General features: G+C 35.0%; 2 protein-coding genes across 19 annotated transcripts in view; one reads left to right on the top strand and one right to left on the bottom strand.

The window, feature by feature from the left end:
* CCDC171 (coiled-coil domain containing 171) overlaps positions 1-24,539 on the top strand; it is a 543,314-nt gene that overhangs the window by 120,842 nt on the left and 397,933 nt on the right. The gene's annotated exons all lie outside the window — the stretch shown is intronic.
* Positions 8,582-11,971, bottom strand: LOC103098688 (serine/threonine-protein kinase PAK 2-like; the record flags this gene model as incomplete). The annotated part of the gene is made up of 1 exon (XM_056804568.1): positions 8,582-11,971. A coding segment is annotated over one exon (786 nt), but the record flags the coding sequence as incomplete, so codon positions are not given.

The raw sequence follows: 24,539 nt of genomic DNA, 5'->3' as shown, positions 1-24,539 counted from the left end.
ATATTGGTTCTTTCTTTGCAGATGGGTAGCATTTTTTCATCATGAGTCCTTTGTAGTTTTCTTGGATCTCTGTATTGCTGATAATAGCTGTCATTCGCAGCTTATTGTGCAGTATTGCTGTTATTGTGAACCATGCTCTCCTGCTTTTGCTCACTTTACTTTGCATCCATTCATATTAGTTTGGATAAGATATTCCTGATTGTAAGCCTTTATCTTTTACCTTATGGAACAATATATTCCAAATTCTCTGCTTGTAATTGTGACTGCTAAATTGTGTGATCTTGATTGGAACTCTTCTTGAATTCTTTCTATTTGCAGTATTTTTTTCATTAACCTGGAGGATCTAGATTTTGTCCATTATGTTCCTGGAAATCTTCATTTCAGTGTTTCTTTCTGAAAGTAATTATTGCATTTTTTTAGATTTTTATTCTCTCCTCTTCTAAAAGATTTGGACAGTTGTCTTTTATGATTTTGTGAAATATGAAGTCTAATTTTGGTCATGACATTAAAATAGTCAATACTTTTAAATATTTTTCTCTGCAATCTGATTTTCAGGTCAGTTTTTGCAATGAGATAGCATATATTTTCTTCTATTTTCTGAGTCTTTTGACTTTTTTTTTAAATCTTTTAATAAATCTCTCTTGTTTACAGTCTAATTTTCAAGGGGTTTGTTGGTTGGCTAAAGTTTGATCCTTTTGTACTAAACTATTAATTTCCTTTCCAATTCTTTTTTCCATAGTTCTCATTTCTTTACCAATTTTTCTTTCAACACTTTTCATTTTATTTGTAAAAGTTTTTAAATTTTTTAGAAAAATTTTTTCTTTTTAAGGAATTCTAATTGAATTGGTGTCCATACTTTTTCTTTGAGAGTCTTGCTCTTCTCTTGGGCCTATCACTGTAATCACTTTTTTTTTTTTAAGAACCCTTACCTTCTGTCTTGGAGCCAATACTGTGTATTGGCTCCAAGGCAGAAGAGTGGTAAGGGCTAGGCAATGGGAGTTAAGTGACTTGCCCAGGGTCACACAGCTGGGAAGTGTCTGAGGCCAGATTTGAACCTAGGACCTCCCGTCTCTAGGGCTAGCTCTCAATCCATTGAGCTACCCAGCTGCCCCCTGTAATCACTTTTTTTAATGGTGAGATTAAAAAAAAATTCTTCCAGTTTACTTTTGGCTTTGGCTTTTACTTTTCAGGTTGCCTCTGTACACTTTTAGAGGGAATACTGGAGCTCACTTTTGTACTGCTTTCTTTCTGTTAGAGGGCTATATTATTCTGGGATTTCAGGGAAAGTTTAGACTGGGGACTTATAAGCTTTCAGTTTTTCCAATATAATCTGCTCCAGGGAAAATTCATCTTACTATCCTTCTGTTCTGAGTTCTGCAACTTTTTGACCTATGTTTGAGTCTGCATAAAATAAATCTGGCCTTGTTCCTGGTTGGAGTTCCAATATTTGTTACTAGATTTTGTTATCATCAGCCAGCTGGAAAGCTCTGCAGGTTTCGAGTGACAGAACTGTAGCTGTCTCTTAGGTTTAGATTTCCTGCTCTATCTGTTCTGCTATAGATTTTAAGCTGGACTAGAAATTTAAGTTTCACCAAGTTCCTGGTGTCAGATCTATGCATCTGCTACTTGGTTTTAAACTTGTTTATTGCTAGGTAGTGTAAAGGATGGCAAAAGGGACCTGAATAGAACCCTGCATGTTGATGGACAAGCAGCTCGGTGGCAGTTGAGAGTCAGCAAAGGATTCTGGGTAAAGAACTGGGGGCTGAGGAGAATTCTGGACAGCTGAGCACTTCCAGTTCTGGAAGGGAAATGGAGAAGTCTTTTCCAGGGTGACTGAAGGGAACTGAAGCCACAAGAGGGAGAAGAGCCAGACTTTTCCTGTTCTTCTGTGAACCTGCTTGCATTAAGAAATCCTTTTATCACCTTTTTCCATCTACCAACAAAACCCTGGATTAAGAAGGAGCTTGGGTTGGACTCTTTCACCTGAGCCAGCCTATCAACTTCTTTCTGGGTCTCCCCTTTTGCCTCCTTTGGATTTGTTTGAGATTTAAGCTAGAGATGTTAGCTTAGAAATAAAGAAAGTAATAGCTGGAAAGAAGGCAGAGTCCTTTGGGACTCGGACTCAGACCTTCTAGATACGACTGTTGTGGGGTTTAGTTTCAGGGCATCCTTTTCCCTTTTCCTTTTCTCTACTTGCTTTCTCCATTCCTAATAAAGCCTTAGTTTCAAGTTAGATTTTGGGGTTGGCTTGGTTTCTTACAAGAGAGAGGTTGGGTGATTGAGAACCGGATTCAAGGGTGAATCCTATCTCATCTGTGGCAAACTAGGTCTGAGATGCCACAACCCTCCACAGAAGAGGGTTTGACTACAAACCTCTCTGCTTGGGACAATTGATCTTCCCTTGTAGTTGTGTTTCCATTAGGACTCAAGGGGTATAAATCATAAAATATCCTTTGAGAATAGAGATAGAAAGTCCTTTCTGTCTCTTTGAGGTTGCCTCAAGCTCTGGGGTCAGCCAACTCTGGGGAGGAAGAGATCTTGCCATCTTCCCCTCAACCCATCTGCTTACATCTCAGCATCCATATTCCATTTTCCACATTTCCCCTCAACCTTTCACTGAAGGTTACATCTTCCCTTGTGAGACAAACCTATGTACCCTTCTCTATTTATAAGAGAAGGAAAAGAGTCCTTCATTCCTCTCTCTTACAGCTGGCACCCTTTTGCGAGTAGACTTTTAGGGATCTTAACCATCTCTTACTGTATAATGTCACTTTTAAGTGCAAGTCCCTTCTTCATTCCTCTCTAGATTTGTGATTCAGAACTTGATTATGAATAAAAGTGATTCCAGTAGGCAGATATTTCTGTGGCCTGCAAAAATTGAGGCTCCCTTTTGATGCATTTGGGACCTCTTTTTGCTGTGGTTTACAGCATTCCCCTGTGCTGACCTCACCCCCAATGTCTATAGATCTCCTTGTTTGGACAAATGATTTGTATTTTGATTTTTTCCCCTTGGGTTTTTAGATCAGGACTTGGTTTCGATCAGTATCTAGAAAAATATAGATCTGTTTTGTGAAGTTGTGGGTATAGCTCTTTCTTCTACTCTACCTTTGAGGCTCTAACTTTTACTGTCTTTTTTGAAACTCACAAGATCAGATCTTCTAGATCCAAAAATGATAGGACAAATATTAAGTTAGGCCAAGACTGAAAACCGCATTAAAAATATGGCTACATTTCAACCTTAGGAGGAGAAGGTCTTCCCTCTTATAGTATTATGTTTCCTTGGAAGCTATCAGTGAAAGAATTGAACCAAGAATAGGACAACCACAAGAGCTTCTAGGCTGACTTAGGCCTTTTGAACATACCCCAGTTCTGGTTTTATAACTGCTGTCAATAAAAAAGGTTACCATTTACCACTAAGTTAGCAGACCAGAAGCAGTTACCAGTTACAGAATATCTATGCATGCTCCAAAGTCTCTCCAAGCTACTTCCACTACATATCTTCATATCTATCTTGGAAGAAGATTTCCTAGCTCTTTCCATATGGGGATTGCTTTACATATATTCAGCCCAATAGAAAGAGAATTAAAAGTAAATATAAAGTAGTTAAATTCAAGATAGTTTTAAAGGGAAAGCATTAGAAATAGAGAGGACAAGCAGAATCTTCCTTTAGAAGTTGATATTCAAATTGCTTCTTGAAGAAAGAGATGGGTTTTATTCCAAGGGGACAGTCAGTTTGGAAAACAGGATATCATAAGTGAGGAGAGTGAGAAAGCTCACCTGGCTGAACAGAAGAGAGAATAATGGCTATTGAGACTGGAAAGATAGTTTGAGGCCAGGCTATAGAGGGTTTTAATAGATTCAGGACACCAATAGTCTTAGGTTTATGTTGGGTTTTTAAAAATAAGGTTTTAATTAGGGGAGCTAAACAGAGTCATTTACATCCCTCGAATAAGAGAGTGCCATGGTCAGATTTGAACTTAAGGGAAACTCTGTGGAGGTTTGTCCAAAATGGGGAGACACTTGAGGCAGGGAAACCAGTTAGAGTCAGTTACTATAATTTCAGTGAGAAGTAGCGACATCCTGAGTAGACATATATCAGTGTGAGTAGAGAGAAAGGTTCAGATGAAAAAGATTTGTAGGTAGAAAATGTGAGATTTGACATCTGATTGATTGTAAATGGTAAGGGAGTATGAAGAATTGAAGATGAGGAATTAATACTAAGGTTATGAATCTGACCAAGAGTGTAGAAGAGGAGTGGTTTGGGGTTAGAAGGAGTTCTGAGTGCTCTTTTTGACTCACTGAATATATATGACGGACTCACTGACTCACTGATATAGATACATGAATAATGGCACTAGGACAGAGCTCTGGAGAACAGCCACTTATAGCACATGATCTGGATTATGATTTATTCAAAGGAGTGTTTAAATGAGAGTAGAACCAGGACAGATTAGTGTCAAAAAGACTCAGAGAAGAGAAGGTGAAAGTGATAAGTGGGGTTAAATGCAGCAGGTAGGCCAAGAAGGGTGAAGTTAGGTAAATGACCACTATTTACCCATAAACAAGACATTCTTACATTATTTACTCTAAGGTTCATTGAATAAATAGATGAAAAAATTCATTCATTAAGTACGTGCCATGTGCAGCCTCTGCCATCTAGAATATTACATGCTAATGGTGAAGATCATACATGTAGAGGAATAATGTCCAGCAAGTAGTATTTTGGTTTAGAAAGTTAAAGGGATTATTTTTAGAACAATAAAGGAGTAGTTTGACACATTCTTTCTAGGAAGAAGTGAGATCAAGTGCATATAAAAATATATAGCATATTTGAAGTCTATATAGCCTTGATGAGAGCAAAGACCATCTCTTTAATAGGGAAAAATACTTGTACAAAAATATTTATAGCCATGTTCCTTGTGGTAGCAAAAAATTGGAAAATGAGGGGATGCCCTTTGATTGGGGAATGGCTGAACAAATTGTGGTATATGTTGGTGATGGAATACTATTGTGCTAAAAGGAATAATGAACTGGAGGAATTCCATGTGAACTGGAACGACCTCCAGGAAGTGATGCAGAGCAAAAGGAGCAGAACCAGGAGAACATTATACACAGAGACAGATACACTGTGGTACAATTGAATGTAATGGACTTCTCTACTAGCAGCAATGCAATGATCCAGGACAATTTTGAGGGATTTATGAGAAAGAATTCTAACCACATCCAGAGAAAGAACTGTGGGAGTAGACACATAGAAGAAAAAAACATTTCCTGGATCACATGGTTCGATGGGGATATAATTGGGGATGTAGACTCCAAATGATCACTCTATTGCAAATATGAATAATATGGAAATAGGTCTTGATCTATGATACATGTAAAACCCAGTTGAATTGCTTGTTGGCTACAGGAGGGGGGAGTAGTGAGGGGAGGGAAAAATATAAATCATATAACCATGGGAAATATTCTAAATTAAATAAATAAAATTTAAAAATAAAACGATTAGACTGACAAGAAAAAAATAAACTCATCTACTTACACAATGCCAAAAAAAGGCCATCTCTTATCAGTGACTAGAATAAAGGAGAGAATAGTGGGTTTTTAATGAGGAGGGAAAAAGAGAACTCTAGAGAATGAGAATTTTTTTTGCTTTTTTTTTAGGTCAAATATGAGGTGAATTCTTCTGATGAGAGGAGGTAATATGTTAGGAGGCTTAAGGAGAGAAAGGAAGGTCTGGAACTTGTTCTTTTGAGAAGGGCGAAACATGGGTTAGGGAGAAGGGCCTACCCCAGTGAGGACCTAGTTGAGATCAGATAAAAAATGTGTAGTGCCATCTCCAATGCATTAAGATAGGCTTGAAGTCTTCTAGGAAGGGAAAACTTATTATCATCCTAGGCATTTCAATTTTGGATAATTCTTATTATTTTTGTAGTTTATAGCTTTGAAATATTTTTAGATTTGCCAAATGCTTTACACATTTCTCATTTAATTCTTACAATTAGGAGTCAATTACTGATCATTGAAGGAGATTGTCTTGTGAGTAAACAGCGACTAGTATCTGGACTGGGTGGTAAGATTGGTTCTAGTGAATATCAGAGGAAGAGAGGCTTCTTAGGTGATGGGAGATTCTTGAATTTTCAGTGGGGAGTAAGGAAGCTAAGTGGCACAGTGGATAGAGGGCTGAGCTTGGAGTTGGGAATCCTGTCAAAATAATAAATAATAGCTGTGGGACTTGGTCAAATGACTTAACTTCTCTCAACCTCTGGTACCTCATCTGTAAAAGTAAGAGGCTTGACATTATGGCCTTGTTGAAGGTCCTTTTTAGCTATACATTGATGATATTCTGATTATTCAGACTATTTTCTGGGATCAGTGAATTATTATATATGAGAGAAGATGCAACAAATTCTGGAAATAACAGAATTAAACAGCAGGAAGAAACTGGATTGTTGGTTTACTTTTGGGAACTTCTAGAGTAGTTTCAGTGATCCTAGGCTGTTCTCTGGTAAAAATCCATATTATTTTACACCAATCATTTTCTGCTTATGTTTTCATTCTGTGAATCATCGAATGCTGTATTTTACAAAGAATAAAAATCAGTGGATTGAGAGCCAGGCCTAGAGACAGGAGGTCCTAGGTTCAAATTTGTCTTCAGATACTTCCTAGTTGTGTAACCCTGGGCAGGTCACTTAATCCCTATTGCCTAGCCCTTACTACTTTTCTGCCTTGGAACCCACACACAGTATTGATTCCAAGATGGAAGGTAAGAGTTAAAAAAAAGAATAAAAATTTAGGATAATGTATTCAGGTAACTAGGTAGCACAGTGAACCTGCTAGACTTGTAGTCAGGAAGACTTGAGTTCAAATATAGCATCAGACACTTAGTAGATGTGTGACTTTGGGCTAGTCACTTAACCTCTGTCTATCTCAGCTCCTTCAGCTGTAAAATGGGAATAATAGTAGCATCTACTTCCCAGGGTTGTGAGGATCAAGTGAGGTAATATTTGTAAAAAATGTGCAAACTTTAAAGCACTATGCTACCAGCTTATTGTTATTATTATTAGTCAATCAGAGTGTTTCCATTGTATCCTTGAAATGTTAGAAAGACTTGCAAAAAGACCTCTAGGCTTTGGAATGTTCTTTCTGGAGGAATTTTGGAAACACATGGATAAATAAGTCCACAAGTTTTAAACCTTTTTTATTTTTTATTTTTTTTTATTTTTTTATTTTTTTTTAACATTTAAAAAAAATTTTATTTCTAGCCCTGAAAAGAACAAAGTTATTGAACATCAAATACAGTAGTTAATGTTGCAGTAACAATTAAATAACATAAGGGATTAAATCAAACAAAAGGCAACATAAAATTTGAAGACAATAAAAAATAAGATAGCTACTTGCACCTAAGTTCCATTTCCATCTGCCAAAATAAGGAAGGAGAGAGAAAAGACAATTTTTTTACCCAAGATTTGTGTCTGATTTCACCTTTTTACTACAGCACTAAAATTTAAGAATAGTAAGCTAGGTTAATTACATTTCTTACTGCTTCTCTACTCTGAAAAAACTAGTATAGTGACCCAACTAGATGGCAAGGCTCCTTGAAGACAGGGAACATATTGCCATATTGTATTCCCTGCACATCAAATCTAGCACCTTGCTTCTAGTAGGTGCTAAATAAATACTTGTTGCTTGAGTGAATATACACACTCTGAAAATTTGTTAAACTTGGAGAAGGACAGGGCAGAGACAGGAAGACAATGGATTTTAAAACTTTCCATTTAGACATCTGGTTTTTATATTGTTAAACTTCAAATTAAAGCTATGAAATTGCACTGCAAAAATATCCACAGTAAATACTCATCTGGATGTAACTATAACCTAAAAAGATTAGACACTGAAATATGGAGATGCTCACTGGATATTTAGGGATTTCTACAATGTTATCAATTCTTTAAGCACTCAATTTTCCTATTACTCCCACTTCCCTCCACTACTGTCTGAGATGCACTAAGATTATATCTAGCAAGGACACAGCATTCACAATTAACTTCAAAGGTTCACTTAAAGGGTCCCTCAAAAGAAACACTCAAAAATACTTTTAAAAACTATCTTAAAAGGCACAGGTTAATTTTGGATTGGTGGTTGGGTTCATTAAGTTTAAGCAGCTTAATAGACAGATTTGGAAGATCAGAGGAATTTATGTAATCCCAGTGACTCTATTTGCTCACCAATTGCCATTAAGGAGAAACAATCTCGATGCTTCCATGGCTTCCTTATCTGTTCCTAAAGTTTGTGACACCAGAGAATGGGGACAGGTAACCAATGGCCACCAGAAGTCACAGCTTTCACTATAGTGCTAAGTACAGTACTAAAACATAATACCTTATAGAGCTGAACTATTAAGGTAATTCCTGGATTTGAAGAAGTCATTTCAACCCAAAGTGAAAACAAAAATAATTTTAAAAGACAATTGTTTAAAAAAGAAATCTTGATCCAATGATTCTTGATTCAATGAAATGTGTTCTTTCAACAAGATCAAAAGGACATTTTAATTGTTAAAAATGAATAAATCACAATTCCTTATTGCTCTTAAATTCTTTTGTTTAAAAATTTACAAATTTCAGAAGTAACCAAAGTATATATGATAGATTAGTTTATCTTACTAATAATTGTAAAGAACAGACTGGGGTTTAGATCCCATATCCCAGGAGTCAGATTTTTATGATGCAAGGTCCATTGCCAGCAATGGACATGTAGGGCACCATCAATAAAAACAAGATTAAATATAATTCCAAACTCTTCCTATAAACCAAAAAGCCCTTTACTGAGTCACGTGCTTGAAAATGGGGGCACTGACATTGAATCCAGTGAACATGCTCATGTATGGCTCATGTATAGAAATAGAAGTTACTTATAAATTCAATACTCAAAATTACTGCCTTCTTGAGTAATGATCATTATGTTTTTCTAATCCACTGGTAGTATCTTTTTATACTAATCAACCTAATGACTGCTTACAAAGCAGAATGTTAAAAAGTTGAAACTCAAGAGGCACTAGAGTTTTCCAAAGGGAATAAGGCATTTTGTTGCTGTAAAGTAAGAAAATAATTAAACCATTGCAGAAAAGCCAATCATGGCAAGAAAAATTAAAATCAAAACAGAGTGAAATCAGAGACCATTCTACTAAGTGCTCTAGTTACAGATTTTTGTTTTATGATTTGGTGAAAATGTTTCTGGTAATCATTTCTATTGATCATGGTCATATCTTAACAGAGACAGAAAAAAAATTAAGCATAGACCAGCTTCCTTTGACAATGAGTAATATTTTTTTAAATGCTTATTTTCCCACTTTTCAGAAAGTATCTCTAACACTTAATTCTTCTTACTCATGATTTGGCATCATTGGTGTGTGGCTAAGTAAATATGAAGTTGAGTAGAAGCAAATAATTTCTAGAAAAAAAATGAATTTTTTTCTAAGTTCCTGGCATTTTAAATGACACAGCACAGCTTCTAAGAAAAGGATCCTATTAATAATGAACAGTATAGGTGAAGAATGATTCTGAACATTAAACTTTTTTTAAAATTCCAATCAAGGAGTCAAAACTTTTTAACAGAAAGGATGTCTTACAGACATCAAAATACATTTCACTTGTATTTACTTCCCTTTTCTAATTTCTTGGTACATAAAATTTAGAACTTCACAAGAATTCAAACTAACCCATCATTAAAATTACCTTCTAATTTAAATCTATAGCAACTCAGTAACTGAAATGATTCACAAGTCCTTTAGCAGCAGTATTTGTGGAATTACTCATTTATGTCATCCCAGCTCATAAAATATTGGTGAAGGTTTGGGACCTTTTCATAACTCAAGGTTATAACCCCAGCTTATAACAAGCTTCATCTCTGTAAGCTTAAGCTTTCTCTATTCTTTTCATTCATAAAACAGAATCTAATTGTTTCTAAAAGTACCAAGTTTTAGTTCACATATTTCAAGTTTCTAATTTCTCAACTTTCTAACTTGATATATTCCCAAATAAATCAAATTATTTGTGTATTTCAAATGGCATATATATGTACATATATATATATATTTAAAATTTAAATCCTGAAAATCCAATGGTTATGGCATTATTTGCCTTTAGGGGTAAAAAAATGAACAGAAGTTAAAAAATATACACAAACTTATTTGATAAAGTAAAAAAGAGGCACCAGCAGAAGCAGTAGAATCCAAGTTGGGGCAAGAACAAACTGTTTGGTTTCTGAAACCAAATACAGAGTAGGAAATAACTTTGAACAGTAGCCAACATAAATCCAAAGGAACAGAAAGATGAAAATTGCAGGGACTTAATTGTCAATAGGATCTTCTACCTTTGCCTCAATGATTTAGTCATAAAATTTCTCTTCCTCCTCCTCCTTCTTACTATACTTTTAATTTTCACTCCAAACATTACCATCATGATATCTCTAAAAAAGGCTCTTTTAATCTCCCTCAAGGTAAAAAAACAAAAATAAAAAAATCACTTTCCATCCCTTCCTCAAAATGGTCTTTAACAACTAAAATGTTATTGAATGTGATAGTGCTTTAAGTAGCTGGTCCTGGCTTCTACACAAAATTAAATCACAGGAAGCCTCTGTTTTAATGTAAGGAGGTACATAATATCTATCACACTTGCTTTAATTTAGGCATGAGAAAAAATTTCTCAAAGCAATCCAAAAGGAGCAGGTAAAGGAACAGGAAGGATAAGGGAAAATAGGAGAAAAGACTAGCAGATCAAACAAATGCCTTTCTCTGAAAGCTCGAATCTGCCATTCAAGTATTGAAAATACCCTAAGAGGTACAATGAATGGGATCTGTTACAGCAAAGTCAGCAAAAATAAAATAAAATGCAAATCCCAAGCTTGATAAATGGCACTGCTGGGCTGTTGGCAGAAAGGTGAAAGGCCAGTGATTCAGTCCACAATTTTTCTTGGACCCTAAAAAGGAGTTGGTTTGAGAGTTGTAACAATTCTTTTTCTTAATTTTGTTTTAGATGTCTCCAGAGAGTGGGTTGGTTTCCCCCAAACCACCTCATTGTGCTGACATTTTTTTCAACCCCTAAAAAGAGTAACAATTTTATATATTATATAGATTTCTTTTTTAAAATGACCAAAAAAAAAAAAGCTGAGGCCACAAATGGTAATGCTATTAACGGTTACTCTTCATTGCTTCTTTAGCTGCCATGATCAGCGGTGTCAAACTAGACAAAGGTTTAGCCAGTTTCAGGAAAGGATGCTGTAACAATTCTTTAGCTGAACCCCTTTTTTCTACATCCATCTCCAAACACCGATTTAAAAAATCTCGAAATATGGGGGAGAGTTTCTCTGGATTCTGTAGTTCAGGAGTTCCATTTGTTGCTATTAGATACAAGGCCCTCAGAGGATTCTCATTAAGGTATGGGGGTTCTCCTTCTACCATCTCAATTGCCATAATTCCCAGAGACCAAATGTCCACTTTAGGCCCATAAGCTTTACGTGTGACCACTTCTAGTGCCATCCAGTAAGGGGTCCCAACCATGGTACTCCTTTTGCTCTGCTCTGGTGTGATCTGAGCACAGAAACCAAAGTCGGTGAGTTTCACTGATCCTTCCATTCCCAAAAGCACATTGTCACTTTTGATGTCTCTGTGAATCACCTGATTGGCATGTAGAAATTCCAGAGCTTGTAAACACTCTCTACACACAGCAGCAATCTGTGCTTCATCCATGCAGGTTTCTGTTACAACATCAGTAAGAGACCCTCCAGCAAGGTACTCCATAACCACAAATAATTCATCCCCTATAAGATAACTATCTAAGAAATTAACTATGTTGGGGTTCTTTAATTCTTTCATTACAAGAATTTCATTAATGATTAATTCCTTCTTAGGCTGTTTCTGCAAATTTATCTGTTTGATGGCAACCTCCTGTCCCAGTGCCACATCTGTAGCAGTGAATTAAACCTTTTTTAAAAACACAATTTATTAAGTGTTTAGTGTGTGTTGAGCAATTTTCTAAGTGCGAAGGATAAAAAGAGAACCAAATATAGTCCCTACCCTCAAGAATCACAAAGGGCAAGAAGTTGTGAATGGATTGTAATTTGAACTCTTAGACAGACTGATGAGTTTACAGATCCAGTCAGTGACAACAAGCTTTTAATAAACATTTGCTCTGTTCCAGGAAATGGAGATGCAAGAACAAAGAATGAAGTTATTTTTCTTAAGGGAGTTAAGCACACAGTTCTCTTTCATTATTTTTTGGAGGGTTGAGGCATGGATCTTTTATTTATTTTTTTTTTGTTTCAAGGAACTCTTTCAACTATGCAGATTAGCAGTTGTTTTACAATTTAGAATCTTAGAGTTGCTTAAGGTACTGAAAGGTTAAATGATCCTACAACCAGAATGTGTTAGAGGTGGCAAGCATTCACAAATGTACACATGTTCATATGTGTATACATGTATGTACAAATGAGTATATATATGTGATGATGTTTATTTCATTAGCCATGTCAACTATGTATATCTTGGATAACTAATTAAAATATAATCTGTGTGGGGATAATGACCATGTGTTATCTTTTTGTATGAGATACATTCTCACTATTTTATATATCATTCCCATTGATTGAAATAATGACTCAGATTATTATTATTTACCAACCCTCCTAAAGGAAATTCTAATGAGACAATTATTTAATTGGAAGAAATAAACTTTGTAAAAATCCATGGAAAAAACAAAAATTGACTTTAAATTTCACAAAGTAAGTACAATTTTGAGAGTGAAAATATTTGATATCCACTGATTATTTATTTTTAAACATTTGTTGCCATTTTTATTTCTTCTCAATGTTCTAAGTGCAGAGTTTAGAAGAAACTCTTAGCAGTTTCTTTCATCTTTCCAAAACTAAGAATCACAATATTCTCACTTTTCTCCTTTTTGGGTTGTTATGAGATTGATAGCCAGAGTGTAACTTTGTGAGCAACAATATCTTATTTCACTCAGATAAGTAAAGAAAAGTTGAAAACTTCTTTTTTTATTATAGTAAACTCATTTAAAAGTATTTTTATTTGTAAGTGTTGAAATAAGGACCATATCTTTTATGCGTGTATATATTTTTTAGAATAAGATTTCATTGCAGTTTAAAAATTGATTATATGAAACATTTTCATTCTTTAATATATGTTGAAATGATGTCTAACATTTGTTATCAAGAAAAGAATTAAGTACAGGTAACTTATTTGGCATCTTTGAATTTCATGAGGGAATAAGTTATTGTAAATTTCTATACATTCCTTTTACCCTGCTTATTTCTCTTAAGTCTAAGAGAATGTAAAGAGCAGTTAGGCTATAGTCACTGAAGTATTTGTTGAAAGAGAGGAGGGTGCTATTAGTGAATCAGTTAATCAACCAATAAATATTTATTAAGCTCAGCTAAATACTGAAGATTCAGAGATAAAAACAAAACTAATCCTTGCCCTCAAGAAGCTTATGTTTTAGGTGGATGGGGAGACAACATATATACAAGACTATAGACCAGAGAGTTTATGTACTGGAAAGCCATTAAAATCATCACCTTCATTTTATAGATGAGAGGATAATGTGCAGAAAGAAGTCCAGTGACTTATATCAGACTCATAGTCCATGTCTAGGACCCTATTCCCCCTCCCCCAATCTATCAAGATACATATAAAGCAGACAAGATAATGTTGGCTAGGAAGGCTAACTAGTACCTGGGGATATCAGGAATGATGACCTACAGAATGTAGCATTTGAACTGACTGTTGAAAGAAATAAAGAATTCCAAAAAGCTAAGGTGTGGAAAGAGAATATTCAAGATTTGGGGTAGATTCTGCAAAGACATAGAGATGGGGGATAATGTGTCATGCTAGGAGCATAATACACTGTTATAGCTGGACCACACTGAGTGGAGGAGAGTATTGTATAAGAATACTGGAGAATTTGAAAAAGGACCAGATTCTGGACAGCTTTAAATGTCAAGTGTAGATGAGTTAAATTCAGTCCTAGAATTAATAGCCTGGGATTTTTTGAGTAGGGAATGATGTTGTCATTTGTGGGCTTTAGGAAAATCACTTTGGTGGCACTGTGGAGGCTGCATTATAGTAGAGAGAAGCTGGAAATAGGGGCTATTCATATAGTTCAACAGAAGGGTGATGGGAAGTAGGAAATAGGTACTTATATCATGAATATTATGTGCCAGGCACTGTGCAAAATGTTCTTTTATTTTTTAAAATTTATTTATTTAAAACTATTTTTCCATGGTTGCATGATTCATGTTCTCTCCCTCCCCTCTTTCCCTCCCGTCTGGAATTGACTAGCAGTTCCACTGGGTTATACATGTATTATCACTAAACTTATTTCTATATTATTCATTTTTGTAATACAGTAACATTTTAAATCCAGAACCCCAAATTCTATACCTATATAAACAAGTGATAAATGGTATGTTTTTCTTCTGCAGTTCTACTCCCACAGTTTTTTCTCTTGATCTGGATAGCATTCTTTTTCTTAAATCCCTTGGGATTGTTCCAGATCATTGCATTGCTGTTAATAGCAAAGTCTATTACATTAGATTGTCCCATAGTGTTTCAGTTACTCCTGGTTCTGCTCATTTCACTCTGCATCAGTTCGTGGAGATCTTTGCAAAGTGCTCTTTTAAAAATATGTATATTTTTTCATCTTCATAACAGTCCTAGAAGGTAGGGACCTGAGGCAAGCAAGTTAAGGGACTTTTCCAGGGTAAGTGTCTGAGGCTAAATTTGAATTTAGGTGTTCCTGACTTTAGGCCTAGGATTCTATCCCTCAGTCACCAGATGCCCCCCTGAAATAGGGTACTATCTCTAAGAATGGAGAGGGAGGAACATATGTGAGAAATAGTGTGGAGATACAAAAGATAAGGCTTTGTAACTGGGGACTTAGAGGTTAGAATGAGAGCGAATATGTAATTAAGGATACTATTAAGATTGTGAACTTGGGTGGCTGAAAGGATAGATATGGTGTCATGAATAATAGTGAAGTTTAAAGAAGAATGGGCTTTGGGGAAAAAAGATTGAGTTCTGTCTTAAGACATGGTTAGTTTGCATTGCCTATTGTTATGGTAGGATTTGGGGGTAAGGGAAAAACAAGAGGAAAACATATAAATAAATTCTGATTTATTGTTTGGGAAGGTTAGGAAGGAATAAGGGTTTAGGAATATTATTATACTTAATTTAAAAGATAATAACTAACTAAACTATATTACTAAGCTAAAACATTAACTTCCAAATATCCCAATCTCACATCAGGAGTCCAAATCAAATAGGGCCAGGATCTTAAGTTGGTAGATGTTCAAGTAGGTTCAGAGATCTTCTCATGGATGCTGCCAGCAGCCAGATCCAGAAAACTTCCTTCCTCTGTTGATCACAGGGAAAAATCCTCTACAAGACTTAGGTCCTTCTAGGAGAGCAGACCCTGAGAAGAAGCAACTGTTGGGCATAGAATTTTGCCAGATCCCAAGGCTCAGGCTCCCATGTGACCCTTGGTCACATGCCCTAAGGTTTGAATTTCTCAGTTTTTGCAACCGTTTTTGCAAATTGCAAACCTTTTCATCCTTTATCACACTATGGGGCATCCATTTTGGCACAACCAATAGCTGATGAATCCTGGTTTGGTACTCAGGAGAGAGATGAGTGCTGGATATACTTCTGGAAGTCTAAATTGTGTTATCTTGGCATATGATTTACCCTTTTTTGGGCTTGTTTCCTAATTTAAAAAACTGATAGAATTGAATTAGTGCTATCTAAATTATCTTGTAATTTCCAGATTTTATGAATCTACATATGTATATGACTCTACATTCATACTTTTGTCTTTTAATGTTCATAGCAGCTTAAGTGAATTGTCCTTACTATGTGGTGTAATGAAAATCGTTGGGGTTGGAAATAAGACAGTTATTTAGTCTTTTGGTCTTAGTTTCCTTTTCTGTAAAATGGGGGCAAATAATATATTTAGTACCAAGTTCAAAGAGTGATTGAGTGTTTCAAGGAGATAATATATGTAAAGCTTTCTAAATCTTATAATATTTATAAGTGGTTGCTTTCATTATTATCACATTTGCAATTGTCATAGTATGCCTTGAATCTGATAACATTCTATTTGGGGGGCATCCTGGATCTCTCATATATTTCCATGTGTTGATCCCCACTAATACGTTGTTCCTCTTTAATAGCATTGTAAACCCTGACTAACCTTTTCTGCACTGATTGTACTTTCTTTCATATTCCCAGTCACAGTGGTCCAAGAGAGGGAAATTGAAATGCTCCTTGCTCCCCATTGTCTCCCCTAGACTCTCCTTCACTTGGTGATCTTTCCTCTTTTGAAAATCAATCAATTTTCCAACTTGTCAAAATAGTATTATTAGCTGTAGTTTAGGAATTCCTAGGTCATTCTCCCTTCTTTATGAAAGAGTTAATTACCTGGGCCATCATTTTCCTCTCCTTCTGATTTACTGCCCTTATTCTAAGGGATTTTAATACCAAAATAGATACTCTGTCAACCTTCCTAACCTTTAGTTTCCTCATTTTCCTTAAGTCCTGTGACCTATTCTTTAATTCCAGCTCAACCACATGTAGGAATAGTCATACAGTAAATCTTGCCTTTTCCCACAAATGTTCCACTTCCCTAATTAGAAACTAATATTCTTCTTACCAGAATCACCTATCATTCACCTTCTTCTTTTGCTTTTCCCTTTATGAGATCTCCATGTTGTCCACCCCTCAGTGCTTTCTCAGGTTTTATCCCTACTCTGTCTTTTCTTTCCTCCATTTCCAACATCAATTCAATATTATCCATTTCAGCTCTACCCTGTCTTCTGCATTCTTGAATCCTTTGTCTTCTTATCCTTTTGTCATATTCTTGACTTGTATCATCTGACTTTTCCACACCTGCTAGCAAGCAGTGAACAAACTAGAGGAAGTTCTACAACCATCCTCATTGGGTAAATTGCAAATTTATGTTATTCAACTAGGCCTTATTCCATTCATAGAAGTTATTTTAAAACTTCTCTTCCCTCAGAGCTCTTTCTCTTATAATATCTTTTCTTATAAAGTTCTTATTTTACTACAGAAATTGATGATATTTGAAGTTAGCTCTCTTTTTTCTCATTTTCTTTATCTAAAAACCCCTTGACACCATTTTCCATGCTCTCCTTTTGCCTAGTCTTGAACAAAGAGGTTGCTATTTTTAATAACAACCTCTTTAGGTGTGATTCCATCCTTTCGAGATCTGCATCAGATTACCTTTTTAGTCACCTTCTCTCTCTCTTGAATCTTTTACCTTTATCAACTGGTTCCTTCTCTGTGATTTTTAAAAATGTCCAGAGTCTCCTCCATCCTTAAAAAAAGAAGTTTCACTATGCCCTATCATTCCCTCATGCTTTTGAGCCAAATCTTTCTTCCTCTTCTCAAACTTCTTGAAAAAGTTATCTACTTACTGCCTCCACTTTTCTCACTTATTCTTCAACCATTTTCAGTAAGACTTTTACCATTATCCCTTAACTGAAATTTCTTTCCAAAGTTACTAATGATCTCTTCATTGCCAAATCTGATTACTTTCTTGGAACTAATCCCAAGACTGCCACTTTCCTTTTGGACATTCCATCTTGGATGTCCTGATGACCTTCATATGGAAAACATTTATTATTATTATATTATTACGTCTCAGGCACTGTGCTAAGTTCCAGGTGTACAAAGAGAGGCCTGCAGGACCTCATAGTCTGAGGAGGAAGCACTAATGAAGGCTAATGACAGAGCCTTGAAGACATCTATAGGCAGTGATCATGAAAATTTAGTGAAGGATACTGAAAAATAATGGTCAGATAGGAAGGAAGAGAACCTAGAGAGAGTAGTATGCCAAAAACCTAGAGAAAATAAAATATCAAGGAGAAGAGAAGTTTGGAAGGGAGGGTTTAGAGTAAGGAAATAGAATTAGTTTAATTTTGGACTTGTTTTTAACACGTCTATTGGATATCCACTTTGTGATGTCTGAAAGGCAATTGGAGATGAGAGACTGGTGGTCAGTAGAGTTAATAATTCAACTGATTGAAACTGATGAGATCTCCAAATGAAGTAGCATAGAGAGAAGAGAAGGCCAAACATATGCAAAATTATATTTATTTTATTTCTTTCCATCCCTCACTTCTTCTAAACTTCTTTCTGTTGAATATACTACCATCCTTCTAATTTATCATTTTGTAATCTCAACATTATTCTGGGCTTTTTCATCCCTTATATATCTATGGTCAGTTACCAAATCTTCCAGTTTCTAACCTCATAACATCTCTCATATCTTGGACATTGCTCTATCTTCTGAATTGTGTTGTCCTGACAAATTGACTTTTTCTCTGCTCTTCCTGCATGACACTCCATCCATCTTCCATATCTGTGATTTTGCAGTGCTAGTTTGCATGTCTGGAATGCACTCCCCCCCCCCCTTACCTCATAGAGCCCTTATATTCTGTAAAAATGAATCTCACATACCATCTTCTTGAAAATTTTCCTTGTTCTTTCATTTGCTAGTGTGCTTCCTCCCAAACTACCTTGTATTTAACTACTTTGTGTTTATTAACTTCAACATGTATTTGTTTTCTCTATTGTAATGTAAGCTTCTTTTGAGTAGGGATTATTTCATTCTTTGTACTTGTATTCTTAACATTTAGCAAAGTGACTGGCATATAGTAGATATTTAACAAGTACTTAATGCAATTGAAGGATTCTATAGCCATTTCCCTTTTTCAGTTGTGTTCCCTCTCATAAAAGTCAAATTAAAAAAATAAAACTTTAAAGAGTTCATCTTTAATTCTGTTTTTTTTCCATATTCTTGGAGTGAGCTTTTTTTTACCTTTAATAACATTTTCCCCAATTATATGTACAAACATTTTTTAACATTTGTTTAAAAAATTTTTGATTTTTAACTTAAAAAACTGTTAAAAGTTGGGCCCCATTCCCATTGTGAAGAAGATAATGTCCAAAGGTTCTTTTCACAACTGCTTTTACACTAGCTCTGCAGATCTATACGTTTTCACTTCTCCCAAGGTAGTATCATCATCTAAAGAGAAGTGTGCTTATTACTTTCCTGCATTGTGCTCTGATCTATGAGGAATTGCAAGCATTTTTTTTTTTGCCCTGACACTGACTAGGTTCCCCTACTCTCCTGAATCAAGAAGTATCAAGAAAATCAAGAAAATGGTTTCACCTGATTTTTTGTGGGTTCTACCACTCAGAATTAATTTTGAGACATTATTTTCAAATTGTTTGGAGGATATTTTGGACTAGGTTCCCCTACTCTCCTGAATCAAGAAGTACTGGTGTATTAGTATTGCTCCTCAACCTGGATCTGTATATGGGCAGTCCTGAACCAGTAGATGGACCTCTCTAATCATCTTCTGACCAGTTGCTGAACACCCTTACTTTCCATGGGCTGGGAATTCTGGAAGCTTCTCCTGCTGATTCAGTTATCCCCAAGGCCTAGGCTAGCTTGCTAGGAAAGTGCTTGAGTTGGCAGGATCTGCCCTGGTGACTATGCATCACTTTCTCTCTAACATGTAGACCTTTCTTGCTAACTTTATAAGTTGTGTTGAGCAAGAAAATGGTTTCACCTGATTTTTTGTGGGTTCTACCACTCAGAATTAATTTTGAGACATTATTTTCAAATTGTTTGGAGGATATTTTGGATGACTTAGGTGAACCTCTGCATTTTCTCCTTCAATTTGGTTCTGCCCTCTGAATCTGGAGTGGAATTTTAAAAGAAAGTAAGGGCATGGGGAATTAAAGCAATATTTTCTTAGGCCTAAACTAATTCTGGAATACAATAGTTTTTACCCATTTGGTCATCTTGAATAGAAATATTAAAATTTTTTACTTTGAAGTTCAAAAATGTATTAAAATTTTTTTTTCAGTTATATGTAGAAGTGATTTTTGACAGTTGTTTTCAGACATTTTAGGATTCAGATTTTCTCTCTTCTTCCCTTTACTCTTCTCTTTCCAAGGTGGTAAATAGTATGATGTAGGTTATATTGGTACTTTCATGCAATACATATTTCCACATTGCTCATGTTGTGATAGAAGACATATCACACATATAATAAAAATCTCATGAAGGAAATAAAGTGGAAGATAGCATGCTTTGATCTATACTCAGACTCCAACACTTGCTTCTTTGGCTATGGGGATTAGTATTTCCATCATAAGCCCCTTTTATCTTGGAAATTTGCTTTGCTGATTATGATTTTATCCTTTATAGTCGATCATCATATAATATTTCTGCTACTATATACATTGTTCTGATTACACTTTGCATCAGTTCATATTTTTTCAGGATTTTTTTTAATACATCCTGTTCATCATTTCTTATGGTGCAATAGTATTACATTGCAACCTTTGGATACCACAATTTGTTTAGCTATTCTTCTAGTGATGGAGACCGCTTTAGTTTCCAATTCTTTGCTACTACAAAAAAGAGCTGCTAAAAATATAGGTAGGTCCTTTCCCTTCATTTCTGATCACTTCAGGATATAGACTCAGTAGTGGTATGCATTATTTTATGACCCTATGAGCATGGTTCCATTTTGTTCTCCAGAGTGGTTGTTATTAGTTTGCAGTTCCACCAACAGTATATTAGTGTCCAAATTTTTGCATATCCCCTCTAATATTTATCATTTTCCTTTTTTTGATCATGTTTAAGTAATCTCATAGGCTTGAGGTGGCATCTTAGATTTATTTTTAATTGCATTTCTCTAATAAATAGTATTTTGGAGCATTTTTATATAACTATAAATAGCTTTAATTTTTTCCCCTGAGAATTATCTGTTCATATCCTTTGACCTTTATTCAGTTGGGGAATGCTTTGTATTCTTATAAATTTCACTGGGTTCTCTATATATTTGAGAAATGAGGCTTTTGTCAGAAATATTTGGTATAAATTCCTCCCCACCCCCAATTTTGTTGTTTCTCTTCTAGTTTGTTTGTATTGGTTTTGTTTGTAAAAACCTTTTATATTTAAACTTGTCAAAATTATCCACTTCACTTCCCATAATGTTCTCTGTCTTGTTTAGTCTTAAATTTTTCCCTTATCAGTAAGTCACTTAAACTTTTTTGTTGGTACATCAAGTATCCAATTAAACTTTATCCTGGAATATGGTATGAGATGCTGGTCCATGCCTAGTTTCTGCCATATTATTTTCCAGTTTTTCCGACCGTTTTTGTCAAATAGTATATTTGTCAAATATTCCCTGAAACCTTGGATCTTTGGATTTATTGAACACTGAGTTGGTATGGACATCAACTCTGTGAATTGATTACCTAACCTATTCCTTTGAACTACTGTTCTATTTTGCCAGTACTAGATTGTTTTGATGACTATCACTTTACAGTATAGTTTGAGATCTAGCATTGCTAGGTTGCCTTCTTTCTTTCTTTCTTTCTTTCTTTCTTTCTTTCTTTCTTTCTTTCTTTCTTTCTTTCTTTCTTTCTTTCTTTCTTTCTTTCTTTCTTTCTTTCTTTCTTTCTTTCTTTCTTTCTTTCTTTCTTTCTTTCTTTCTTTCTTTCTTTATTAATTCCCTTGATACTCTGGACTTTTTTTCTTCCAGGTAAATTTGTTGTTATTTTTTCTACTTCTATGAAATAATTTCTGGGTAGTTTGATTGGTATGACATTGACTAGCCACATTAATTTAGATAGGATTGTCATTTTTATCATCTTGGCTCTTCCTATCCATGAGTAATTAATGTTTTTTCAGCTGTTTAGGTTCTGACTTTATTTGTATGAAGTGTTCTATAATTGTATTCATATAGTTACTGTGTTTATTTTAGTAGGGAAATCCCCAGGTATTTTATATTGTCTAGTTATTTAGGATGGAATTTTCTTTTCTATCTGTTAACACTGGACTTAGTTGGTAGTAAATAGAAATGCTGATGATTTATATGGGTTAATTTTGTATGCTGCAAATTTGCTAAAGTTGTTAATAATTTCTATTAGTTTTTTTAATTGATTATCTAGAATTTTCTATGTATGTCATCTTCAAGGAGTGATAACTTTATGTCTTCAGTGCCTATTCTAATACCTTCAGTTTCTTTTTCTGTATTTATTCCTATAGCTAGCATTTCGAGAACAATATTAAATAATAATGCTTTACAATACAAATAATAGTTTGCTTTACAATTTTTTTGTAAAAAATAGTTTGCTTTACAATATAATACAAATAATAGTTTGCTTTACAAACCTGATCTTACTGATAGTTTTAGATAGATACCATTTGTCATTTTAAGGAAGGTTCTATTTATTCCAATATTTTCTAATGTTTTTATGAGGAATGGGTGTTATATTTTGTCAAATTCTTTTTTCTGCATCTATTGAAATAACCCTATGGTTTCAGTTGTTTTGTTATTGATGTAGTCAATTATGCTGATGATTTTCCTAATATTGAGCCATTCCTGGGTTCCTGGTATAAAACTTATCTGATAATGGTATGTGATTGTTGTGAAATAATGTGGTAATCTCCTTGAGAGTATTTTATTAAAATTTTTTTTTCAGCAGTGTTCAATTAGTGAGTTTGTTCTACATTTTTCTTTCTCTATTTTAGCTCTTCTTGGTTTAGCTATCAGTACCATGTTTGTGTAATAAAAAGGCTTGGAAAGGATGCCTTCTTCCTCTACTTTTCCAAATATTTGAGTTAGTTCTTTGAGTATTTGTTGGTAGTCATTTGTGAATTCATAACTCTGACAATTCCTAGGGAATTCTTTGATGGTTTGTTCAATTTCTTTTTCTCTGCTGGGATTGTTTATGTATTCTATTTCTTCTTTTGTTAATCTGGGTATGTTGTTTAAAATTTGTTCTTTTTCTCTCTCTCTATATGTGTGTGTGTATGTGTGTGTGTGTGTGTGTATGTTTTTAATTTGCATGTCCCAATCCACTGATCTGCTTTTTCTCTATTTTATTAATGTAAGCATTTAGAGAGATATACATTTCTCCTTTAATGCAGTTATGGCTGCATCTCATAAATTTTATTACGTTGTCTCCTCAATGTCATTTTCTTTAATGAAATTGTTTATTAATTTTTATGAATTATTCTCTTCCCATTTGTTTTTTTAGGGTAAGATGATTTAGTTTCCAAATAATGTTTGGTCTTTTCTTACATTCTCATTCAGTTTTCTCCAGAGGTCTATCATAACATACTTTTCTAAAACTCTATTTACTTCCTTAATATCTTTCTTGTTTATTTTTTGGCTGGATTTATCTAATCCTGAGAGTGGAAGGATGTGGTTCCTGTAATAGAAATGGTAATCTGTGTGACACTTATTTCTTGTTGCAATGACTGATGTACTCTGGTTTGAGACTAGAGAAAGCTGCTTCAAGTATGGGGACACTCCTGCCTATTTGCAATGGAGATAGAAGTACTTTGAGATAGAGAAAGATGCTGCCACAGAGGAATGCTCTGGGGCTTGCCTATAATCTCTATTGATGGTTAGTGGATCAATATTTTCCTAACCTCCTCCTACTCTCTTCCTCCCTCACTACTTCTCTTAACCACTGGCTTCTTGAAGCCTATGTCTTCCTCCCTCCCCCTCTGAGTGGACTATAAAGATACTCTTTTTCCTTTCTCAGGTAAGGGGTTTATTGGGAAACAACAGGATGGGAAACTGAGGAAAGAGGGATGAGGGTTTCCCTAATCTATAATAAGAATTTGAGGGTTTGGGAAATCAGCCCAGTAACAACTGTGACAGAGGGACAGTTAGAGAGATGGATGGAGGACAACTGTTTAAAATCTTTCTTCTTCACAAAGCCACCAAGGTCTCTCAGCTTAATTTCAGAAGGCCCCCTCAAGGATCCTTCAGCCTGGGAAAAGGTAACAAGATCAGTTCAGCTTCCTCCCCCTCAGCCAGCCATCAAGAAAAGTCTCTTCTTCAGCCTGGCTTTCCTCCAACTGTCTTTTCCTGGGAACATTCCATTTGGAACCTTCTTCTTGATTGACAGACAGGCCCCCAGCCTTGGTTCTTGCATCTTGGCTTGTCCTGCAAAACCTCTCTCTCTTCATGTCTCTCTCACAATCCCCCCTTTTATTCAACAAAAATGAAACTTGCATTTTTCAATGATACTTACCTTAATAATAATTTCATTTATCTATCTTAACTCTGCTCTGTTATAAATATACCCCTACCCCCCCCAATAACAAAATCCTAACTCATCATAGCTATTCTAACTATCTAAATGCTAAGCTAAGAGTGGAATAGGAAAATGATTTAGGTAAGGGGTTTACATGAACATAATTTCACATCACAACAAATCAAGTAACAACGTTCAAATCATCTCAAAAATGTCAATAACATATTGAACATGCAAATGTCTTATCCGAATGTCTATATAGTCACTAAGAAAAATGTACTAACACTAACAAATGCTAATCTACAAACATAATGCAATCTAACTTCTATACTACAGAATTTCTATGTCTCTACTTCCTAAGCCTTGGACAAAT

The sequence above is a fragment of the Monodelphis domestica genome, chromosome 7 (genome assembly GCF_027887165.1).
Source record: "Monodelphis domestica isolate mMonDom1 chromosome 7, mMonDom1.pri, whole genome shotgun sequence".
NCBI lineage: Eukaryota > Metazoa > Chordata > Mammalia > Didelphimorphia > Didelphidae > Monodelphis > Monodelphis domestica.
Note: the sequence above shows the minus strand (reverse complement) of the source record. Positions and strands in the feature narration are given on the sequence as shown.